The 10,647-nt window shown below is 44.5% G+C and overlaps 1 protein-coding gene across 1 annotated transcript; it reads right to left on the bottom strand.

The window, feature by feature from the left end:
- Positions 1-1,410: 1,410 nt before the first annotated feature.
- LOC100279207 (putative RING zinc finger domain superfamily protein) lies at positions 1,411-5,288 on the bottom strand. The gene is made up of 9 exons (NM_001152231.1): positions 5,142-5,288; positions 4,744-5,020; positions 4,546-4,647; positions 4,377-4,459; positions 4,149-4,265; positions 3,407-3,509; positions 2,640-3,324; positions 2,175-2,353; positions 1,411-2,053 (listed from the first exon to the last, which is right to left on the bottom strand). The coding sequence occupies exons 1-9, from the start codon at positions 5,258-5,260 to the stop codon at positions 1,961-1,963; spliced, it is 1,758 nt and encodes a 585-aa protein (NP_001145703.1). The 5' UTR covers positions 5,261-5,288; the 3' UTR covers positions 1,411-1,960.
- Between the last annotated feature and the right edge of the window lie 5,359 nt (positions 5,289-10,647).

The raw sequence follows: 10,647 nt of genomic DNA, 5'->3' as shown, positions 1-10,647 counted from the left end.
CTTATTTGAGATCCTAAAGTGATATTTACCATCCTACCCTTCCACTATAATCCAACTCATATAATCTAGTGGGGAAACAAACATATATGGCCTTACCTTCATCGGCCTCTTCTTCGACAATATCTTATCTTGATCACCATTGACAATGTTATCATCATCGCTTGTATTTGTGTCTATAGTGTGAATCTCAACCTGTGTTGGTGGTATTGGGTTGTCACCATGACTGCCATCAACATTAGGAATAGGATCTTGAGTTTCTCTCATAAAAATCTATCAAGAGCACCCTTTTGAGACTGAGTTGCTGCTTCTAGTCTCCGTCTCTTCTTATGTTTTTCAGCACCGACTCATACTTTCTATTTCTAGTAATCATGATCAGTGCCAAGAAAATCAATGTATCCCTTATTATAATCCAAAGAAAAATAATTTGTACTAATTCATATGTTACATCTACGTGAAGATAGATAAATAAAGACATAAAGTAAACAATTTGTATTAATTCAAATGTTTCTGCTCATCTGCTACAGTGCAGTGCTGCAAGGTGCCGTTTGGTTCATATATTAGTAACGCTTTATGTTTGTTTAAGTCCAACCATAATCGATATCACACTATAAATGGATAACAGCTTATTCAAAGCTGTTATCACCCGTATTCAAGTGTAAATCATTATCATTATCATTTACGTTACATTTCGTGAACCAAACTGCACCCAAGTTTTTAAGAAAAAAAATTGTATTCATTCTTTACATGTACGTATTCCACTACTCCTGTGTATTTATTGGGTCAAATAAAAAAAATGGAGGCCCATGCGATTTGAGGCCCTGTGCAAAGGCACACCCTGCACATGGCCATTGGGTCCCACCTCCTAAATTTTAGTAACTAAAGTTTAATCATTTTTATTATCTAAAATAGGTTTTTCTAATATATCTTTTAGGGGCTAAAGTTTAGCCACTAAAGTGTAGGAGGATGACTAAAGAAATCAAACACCGTCTAAGTATTATATAAATCCAATAAAAAACAAAACATATTTTATTTTGCTTCCGAGAGGGTAAAAAATCAAAATTCTATCTTAAATAATTTCTAAAAATATTTTTTAAAACAAAAAATGCTAAGAGAGTACTACCTCTATCTCAAAAAGAATGTCGTTTGACTTTTCTGAAATCAGGTTTGATCGGCTCATTTTATTAAAAAAATTAAAATTCTCATTTATTTTCATTCCGATTTAGTTTATCATACCATTTACTTTAACTATAAACTAAAGTTTTCTATATTTTCATAAATATTTTGAATAAGACAAACTGATCAAAGTTGGTCTAAAAAAATCAAACGACATTCTTTGTGAGAAGAGAGCATATTTGTTGGCTTGCATGAGTGTTATTAGTTGTTGTACACCTTCCATCAAAAAGTAGTATTCGTTTTAACTCTTGATTTTTATGTCTATATTTAAATGTAAAATGATGACTATACAAAACAAGTACATCAGTTATGGCAGCTAAAATCTTTGAAGAAAAAGACGGGAGCTGGTGTAGCTGTCCACTAAACATCCTTTTCAGGGACTCGAGAAGCTCAACACTTGCACTACTTCACAAACAAACAAACTAGAAGCGCCATACATGCCCGGTGTCCTGTTATGATTGGATGGTTAGATCCAACACAGCTGACGTGTAGTGTAGGTAGGCTCTCCCAAGCCCACACCACCTCCCAGAACCTACCATCAGACTCTTCAACAAACTTGTTTCCCTCTTCTGCTGCATCCAGCTGCCATGTGATGAAACCAGGGCTATGTCCAAGCTGAGCCAGAGGTGTGCTCTACAACTATCCACACGTAGATCAGCTCAAGCACAACAGAGATACACGTTCAGTTGTTCGACAGCACGCATTGCATACCGACACAGCTGCATGCAGGATTTAGGTTCAGCTAACCAGGCTCCATGCGGCACAACATATTCATTCAGTAGCAGGATCATCTCTTGCCAAAGAACTGATGGATCTGGGACTGGCCACCTCTGCCTGCAACCTTCTGCGCCTTGGGCCACAGCGCTTGGGACTTGCTATCCTGCAGAAAAAATAACACGCGTTGGGATCAGTTGTTGGAGATCTAAACTGCCTTTGTTATCTGACAAAGGGGGGGGGGGGGGGGGGGGGGGGGACGTGAGAAGAGCTCTCGCCCAACTGACCTGGGGTCGGCCAAGGTCCCTCAGGATCTTGACCTTGCCTCCTCGGCCATCCGGTCCCACGGCGATCAGGTTGCCTCTGCTCCCACTCGCAGAACTGGGATCTGCTGGGCCCTTGCACCATTTGCCAATGCTTCTCCTTGCTCCATCCGTGCCAGGAATTCCTGGCGCTTGGAAATCATCTGGTCGTGGGGGAAATACAGTTGCTTTGTAAGTGCAGTTTTAGCGTGCAGGAGTAGGTAGAGATGGCATTCAGCAGATATCCACAGTTTCTTAGTAATCCCTAAACACTAAGACACATAGACAATCAGGAATTCGGGATCAAATTAGCGTCAGTTTTTAGTTAGATTTAGAGAAAGTTGTGCCTTTTTTTCTTTTTGCAGGTTCAATGGAGGGACAGTACGTAAAATCCTGGTTGCAGCTTGAATGCAAAAAAAATATATTTACCAGAACAGCAAAAGATCTCACCAGAAAAAGAGTTGAAGTTGTGGATCTGCTGAGGTCCAGTGCCAGATGCCAATCTCGTTGCTTGTTTGGAGATGCCATCAATTGTCAATGTTTCACTCTCCAGCGTTGAACTTGTCGCGTTAGTTCTCACGGAAGGACTCTCCCGAGGAATATGCAGTTTGGCCCTAATGTTCGCCATAAAGGTTGATTTTACAGTTGCTTCTCTGTGTTTGAGGAAGGGTCCTCCATTTGCTGCGTGTGCGGTTGTGCATTCAGATGCCACGGAATGTCGGTCATCATTTTGGCAAAGGCTAGACTTGTTCTCGGAATTCGGTGTGCTATCATCGGTCCCGAATGGCTTGGCGGAAAACTGAGCCTTCTGTTCATCTCCAAAAACAGAATCATTGGCTTCTAGGTCTATCACATCTACATCCTTGTTGTCCAGGTTGTCTTGGGCATTCAGAACACTCCCAGCTTCAGATTTTAACCGGTCAAAGTGAGTCTTGTCGTTGCACGGATCTTGCATCACCTCATCGAGCTTGTTTGTTTGATTTTCATATCCAGGACTTGAACTAGTGAAAGCACTATTAGCTGTGACATTCCCAGATTTTATATGGTCTGCTTTAAATTTCTTTGAAGACCTCAAGTCCCTTAACAGACCATTTTCTTTATCTTCTAATTCCTTCTCAAGTTCCTGTACCCTTGCCTGTATTTGTTCACACTGATAAAGGTCATTCACATGAATTATGTACATTAAACCATAAATTTATATATGAGGCTGAGCTCACCTTTAACTTCTTTAAAATTTCTTTGGCCTTTTCAAGCTTCTGCTGCATGCGAGACTCTGATCTTCCCAAAACATTACACTGGACCATCAATTCCTTGTAGCTCCTAAATAAAGAACGCGTCACTGAAGCAATCCACGGTTGGGCTACTAAAATAATGTTCACAAGGGTAGCTTTTTTTTTCTTTATCTAGCATCATATTGAGCAAAATTCAGCTGTATCACCAACGAATCATCTTCATGTTGGAAAGTGGAAATAATGTAGTTCATCTTCGTTGTTAAAAAAATGTGGTCTCAACAAGTAGCAAAGTTCAGTGTGTTCTTTGCTTCTTCGCCATATTTAAAAATGACACAGGTGGTCCATTGGCTATGAAATCCTATCCAGAACTGCACAACAATTCTTCTCAGTACCTAATACATGTCAGATTATTTGGTGTTCAACATGGGACAGATAATCCAAATTAACACAATTCCAGTTTGACAGCTGAAACTATAATGACCTAGTTTGAGAACTCCATGGTACTATAAAAGATTGAAACCATGGCTACACAGCTATTTGCAATAGCTTATACACCTAGATACACATTATGTCTAGATACATAATAAAACTATGTTTCTAGAAAAGCCAGAATGACTTACAATTCAGAAGGGAGGGAGTAGTATAGTGCAGTTAACAAACACACACTGGTCACTAAACATGAGCAAATTGTTTGCAGATAAGGACATGCTGAAGAAGATAAGCATACTTGTTCCGAATAGCAAGTGATCTCTTCAAAACATCAACAGCATTCTGCAGGTTTCCCTGGTTACCAAGTGAAGCAAACTTCATGATTTCTTCCTCCTGAAGGTTCATGTCTGCGGACCTAACGAACAAGATATCAGAACAAAAGTCAATTCCTATAACCAAAAAACAACAGCAAAGTGATTTTTCACGAAAGTGATGGCATCATCAGTTTCAGGTTAAAACAACATACAGCTTCAGCGCCGCAAGCTCTTTGGCTAATGCAAGGCTCTTCTCCTGCAACCTCCCGCACTCTGATGTCTTCCTCGACAACTCCTACAACAAAGAGACTCTGTAATCCACTAATACATGGCTGGGTAAACAACCAGAGGCACCAAATCACCAACATATGTACCAATTACCTCTGTTTTCGCATTCAGAAGTATCTGGACAGATTCTTTGTCCTTCTTCGCGGCTTGCAGCATAAAGTCTCCCGCCTCCGCCTGCTCCCTCAACCAGGCAGCCTGGCCCAGAACCACCGCCAATAAACCATGAGCAAATGAAACCCGCGCGCCACTCAATGCAGTTCACAGATCGGGAAAGGAGAGGTCAGCACTAGCCTCGGACTTGAGATCGTTGATGCTCTGGCGCTGCTCCTCGACCACCTTGCCGAGCGACGCCGCCTTCTGCTCCAACCGGGCGACCTCGGCGGCGAGCGCCTCCGGGTCCGCGCCCCCAGAGGCGCTTCCCGGGGAGGGGCAGGCCTGGATCGGGCACGTGCCGGTGGAGCTGAAGTAGAGGCGGGTCGGCGGGTGCGCGGCGCCGCAGGGCTGCTTGCAGACGGGGCAGGTGCGCTTCTTCTTGCCCCCAGGGCAGTACTCCAGCCATTGCTCCAGGCTGCGGACATGATGGAGGGACAGTCGGTCAAGCGGGGGCCTGAGTTAGCCGGCCATTGCTGGATCCAGGCGAGAGTGAAGAGGAATGGAACGGAGAGTGAAGGGGAGAGGGGGAGACGAACCAGAGGGCGTGGAAGACGTGGCCGCAGGCGGGGAGGCAGTGGAGGTGCTGGTCGGAGAGCGGGCGGAGGTCCTCGTAGCAGATGGTGCATACCGGCCATGCGGCGGCCGTGACGGTCATGGCGGCGGCGGCATCCGACGGGGAGTGGCTGGCCCCTCAAATGGGCTTGGATTTGGTGGGAAAGATAAGAGCTTCCCGCTTTCGTCTCGCGCGATTTCGCTGAATTTCGAAATACAGTTGAGATTTCGTGGCGGGCAGGGTGGATTTTGTATTGGTTGTTTCTCAAGAGAGCCTGTATTTGTATAACAGTATATGGCTATCTATGTTTGGTCTGCCTGTATATACAAATACTGTACTTGCTGATAATCATATAAAATAAAATTAGATAAATAAATAATCTTTGAAATTTTAACTTATGTCGGTATATTTTAATAGATTTAAGTTTACTTCTATACTATACTTAAAGCACCAGTTTCAACGGTCGTCATGCACCATTTTTTTACAAATAACCCCTCACAGTTATTTTAAATTAATCCGCTACACGTCTATAGATGCCAAACGACGCCCGACACGGGCTAGATGCACGCGGGCCACAACTATGGCACAGGCACATCATGTCGGCCTGCTAACTGTGTCGGGCCAGCCCGTTAGCCCGTCGGTCCATTTAATTAAATCAACATAACGACGCCCGACACGAGCTAGATGCACGCGGGCCACAACTATGGCACAGGCACATCACGCCGGCCTACTAACTGTGTCGGGCCAGCATGTTAGCCCGTCGATCCATTTAATTAAATCAGCGTAAAATGTTAAAAACGGTGCAGGAGGTGGGTTCGAACCCATGCCCTGATAAAAGAAGGGCGGGAGACACCGGGTGAAACTGTCTAACCAGTAGAACATCACGCTAAGATGTTTTTAATATTGAATATAAATTGTATATAGGTATATACGTTTTTTGTAAAATAAAAAAATAATCGTGTCGGGCCGGGCCAGCACTACGGGCCAAGGCTACAGCCCAAGCACGACACGACGTTCTTTGCTCTTGCAAGCATTAGGTCGTTTCTGAGACCACATTGGCGCAATGGACTACATGCTGTTTGAGGTTGCTGAATTGGATGGAGCAGCAATGATTTGTCACACTAACAGCAAAATGAAAGGTTATTTGTTGGTTTTAAACGTTAGTAATTGCTACGAAGTAGCGTAATTTATATGGAGCGCATCCAGTTTTTATTGATGTCTGGCTTTAGCAATCACTTCATATTTTGATCTATCTTTTTTATAAGTTTAACTTCATGGGACTTATTTTATAAACTTGATCTCGCAAACTTTCTTTTATTTGGTCTCTGTATGATGGAATTATGTCATTTTATAATCTCTGTTCATTAAGTCAATCGTTGTGAACTCTCTTCTAATCGATCACTTCATTGGTCGTGTTGTTGAAAGGGAAATGTGCCCTTGGGCCATTTCTAAGTATTTTGGTGATTGAGTGCCAACACAAGTGGACTCAAGTTAATCTATGGATAAAGTGCAAATCAAGTAAAAAGGTATGTTTCTAAGACTTAGTACATTGTTTTGGAGACTAATGTATTATGTCTAAGTGCTGGAAACAGGAGAAATCAAGTTGAAAAAGAGATGGCTCTGTTCAACCAAAGACAGCTCGGTCTGGGTGCACCGGACAGTGTCCGGTGGTGCACCGGATGTCCGGTGTGCCAGACCAGAGTCTGTCAACTGGCTGCTCTCGGGAAGCAATTAACGGCGTACGGCTATAAATCACCGGACTGTCCGGTGGTGCACCGGACTGTCCGGTGGTGCAACAGTCGACCGGGCCAACGGTCGGCCACAGAATCCGCGCGCGACGCGTGGCAAGAGCCAACGATCAGAAGGGGCACCGGACTGTCCGGTGTGCACCGGACAGTGTCCGGTGCGCTAACGGCTCCAAGACTGCAACAGTCGACTTCGCCAAATGAGGAAAGAAATCCGCACCGGACAGTCCCAATAATGATAGTGACCAGGAACAAGGGAACAAGAGGGAAAATAAGAAAGCTTACAATAAGGCTAAGGGCGAGGCACACCTTGGAAAGGAGTGGGACTCGGATTGTTCGTCGTCCGACTCCGACAACGAAGGACTCGCCGCCACCGCCTTCAACAAGTCGGCCCTCTTCCCCAACGAGCATCACACCTGCCTCATGGAAGGACTGTCCAGTGCCCCAAGGAAGAGCAACTCTGAACTCGCCAGGTTCGGGAATCCGCTCCGCTATAATTCACCGGACATGTCCGGTGCACACCGGACTGTTCGGTGAGCCAGCGGAGCAACGACTATTCCGCGCCAACGGTCACCTGCTACAGCATTAAATGCGCGCCGGCGCGCGCAGAGGAGCAGTGCACGCGCGGGTAGCACACCGGACAGTCTACAGGACTTGTCCGGTGCACCACCGGACAGCCAGGCGGGCCCACAAGTCAGAGCTCCAACGGTCAGAACCCAACGGCCTGGTGACGTGGCTGGCACACCGGACAGTGTCTGGTGGCGCACCGGACTGTCCGGTGCGCCATGCGACAGCAGCCTCCACCAAACGGCTAGTTTGGTGGTTGGGGTTATAAATACCCCCAACCACCCCACATTCAAGTTATCCAAGTTTTCCACCTTCCAACTACTTACAAGAGCTAGGCATTCAATACAAGACACACCCAAGTGATCAAATCCTCTCCCAATTCCACAAAAGCTTTAGTGTTAAGTGAGAGTGATTTGTTGTGTTCTTTTGAGCTCTTGTGCTTGGATTGCTTTCTTTCTCATTCTTTCTTGAGATCAAACTCACTTGTAATTGAGGCAAGAGACACCAATCGTGTGGTGGTCCTTGTGGGAACTTTGTGTTCCAAGTGATTGAGAAGAAAAGCTCACTCGGTCCGAGGGACCGTTTGAGAGAGGGAAAGGGTTGAAAGAGACCCGGTCTTTGTGACCACCTCAACGGGGAGTAGGTTTGCAAGAACCGAACCTCGGTAAAACAAATCCGCGTGTCACACTCTTTATTCGCTTGTGATTTGCTTTACACCCTCTCCCTCGGACTCGATTAAATTTCTAACGCTAACCCAGCTTGTAGTTGTGATTTAGTTTGTAAATTTCAGATTCACCCTATTCACCCCCCTCTATGCGACTTTCAATTGGTATCAGAGCTCGGTGCTTCATTAGAGCTTAACCGCTCAAAGTGATGTCGGGAGATCACGCCAAGAAGGAGATGGAGACCGGCGACAAGCCCACTACAAGCCACAGGAAGGCTACATCGGAAGAGTCCCGCAACAAAGGGAAGGGGAAGGAAAAGAAAATCTCTTCCCACAAGTCGCATCGGAGTGGCGACAAGAAAAAGAAGATGAGGAAGGTGGTCTACTATGAGACCGATACTTCATCACCTTCCACCTCCGGCTCCGACACGCCATCCATTACTTCTAAGCGCCATGAGCGTAAGAAGTTTAGTAAGATCCCCCTACGCTACCCTCGCATTTGTAAACATACTCCATTACTTTCTGTTCCATTAGGAAAGCCGCCAACCTTTAACGGTGAAGATTATGCTAGGTGGAGTGATTTGATGAAATTTCACCTAACCTCACTCCACAAAAGTATATGGAATGTTGTTGAGTTTGGAGCACAGGTACCATCCGTAGGGGATGAGGATTATGATGAGGACGAGGTGGCCCAAATCGAGCACTTCAACTCCCAAGCCACAACTATACTCCTCGCCTCTCTAAGTCGAGAGGAGTATAACAAGGTGCAAGGATTAAAGAGCGCCAAGGAAGTTTGGGACGTGCTCAAGACCGCGCACGAGGGAGATGAGCTAACCAAGATCACCAAGCGGGAGATGATCGAGGGGGAGCTCGGTCGCTTCCGACTTCGCAAAGGGAAAGAGCCACAAGACATGTACAACCCGCTCAAAACCTTGGTGAACCAAGTGTGCAACCTCGGGAGCAAAAAGTGGGATGACCACGAGATGGTTAAGGTTATTCTTAGATCACTTATTTTCCTTAACCCTACTCAAGTTCAATTAATTCGTGGTAATCCTAGGTATACACTAATGACTCCCGAGGAAGTAATCGGGAATTTTGTGAGCTTTGAGTATATGATCAAGGGCTCAAAGAAAATCAATGAGCTAGATGATCCCTCCACATCCGAAGCACAACCGGTTGCATTCAAGGCAACAGAGGAGAAGAAGGAGGAGTCTACATCAAGTAGACAACCAATCGACGCCTCAAAGCTCGACAATGAGGAAATGGCGCTCGTCATCAAGAGCTTCCGCCAAATCCTCAAGCAAAGGAGGGGGAAAGATTACAAGCCCCGCTCCAAGAAGGTTTGCTACAAGTGTGGTAAGCCCGGTCACTTTATAGCAAAATGTCCTATTTCTAGTGACAGTGACAGGGGCGACGACAAGAAGGGGAGAAGAAAGGAGAAGAAGAAATAATACAAGAAGAAGGATGGCGACGCCCATGTATGCCGCGAGTGGGACTCGGATGAGAGCTCCTCCGACTCCTCCTCCGACGAGGACGCTGCCAACATCGTCATCAACAAGGGCCTTCTCTTCCTCAACGTCGGCCACAAGTGCCTCATGGCAAAAGACGGCAAAAAGAAGAAGGTTAAATCCAAATCCTCCACTAAATATGAGTCCTCTAGTGATGATAATGCTAGTCATGATAAAGATAATTTGCGTACCCTTTTTGCCAACCTAAACATGCAACAAAAGGAAAAATTAAATGAATTGATTAGTGCTATCCATGAAAAGGATGATCTCTTGGACAACCAAGAGGACTTCCTTATTAAAGAAAACAAGAAGCATGTTAAGGTTAAAAATGCTTACGCTCTAGAAGTAGAAAAATGTGAAAAACTATCTAGTGAGCTAAGCACTTGCCATGAGACTATTGACAACCTTAGAAATGAGAATGCTAATTTGTTAGCTAAGGTTGATTCAAATGTTTGTAATGTTTTAATTCCCAATCCTAGAAATGATAATGATGATTTACTTGCTAAGATTGAAGAATTGAACATTTCTCTTGCTAGCCTTAGAGATGAAAATGAAAAATTGCTTGCTAAGGCTAAAGAATTAGATATTTGCAATGCTTCCATTTCTGACCTTAGAAGTAAAAATGATATATTACATGCTAAGGTTGTAGAATTAAAATCTTGCAAACCCTCTACATCTACCATTGAACACACTTCTATTTGCACTAGATGTAGAGATGTTGATATTGATGTTATTCATGATCATATGATATTAATTAAGCAACAAAATGATCATATAGCAAAATTAGATGCTAAAATTGCCGAACATGAACTTGAGAATGAAAAATTTAAATTTGCTCGTAGTATGCTTTATAGTGGGAGACGCCCTGGCATTAAGGATGGCATTGGCTTCCAAAAGGGGGACAATGTCAAACTTAATGCCCCTCCTAAGAAATTGTCCAACTTTGTTAAGGGCAAAGCTCCCATGCCTCAGGATAACGAGGGTTACATTTTGTACCCTGCCGGT

This window comes from Zea mays, chromosome 10 (assembly GCF_902167145.1).
Source record: "Zea mays cultivar B73 chromosome 10, Zm-B73-REFERENCE-NAM-5.0, whole genome shotgun sequence".
Classification (NCBI taxonomy): domain Eukaryota; kingdom Viridiplantae; phylum Streptophyta; class Magnoliopsida; order Poales; family Poaceae; genus Zea; species Zea mays.
Note: the sequence above shows the minus strand (reverse complement) of the source record. Positions and strands in the feature narration are given on the sequence as shown.

What these genes read in the sequence shown, in the direction of transcription:
- LOC100279207 (NM_001152231.1), bottom strand. Translation starts at nt 5,260, where the DNA reads ATGACCGTCACGGCCGCCGCATGGCCGGTATGCACCATCTGCTACGAG. An exon ending in AAATTTTAAAGAAGTTAAAG is followed by an intron (nt 3,325 to 3,406) that starts GTGAGCTCAGCC and finishes GAACAAATACAG; the next exon opens with GCAAGGGTACAGGAACTTGA. An exon ending in GGGACCTTGGCCGACCCCAG is followed by an intron (nt 2,054 to 2,174) that starts GTCAGTTGGGCG and finishes TTTTTTCTGCAG; the next exon opens with GATAGCAAGTCCCAAGCGCT.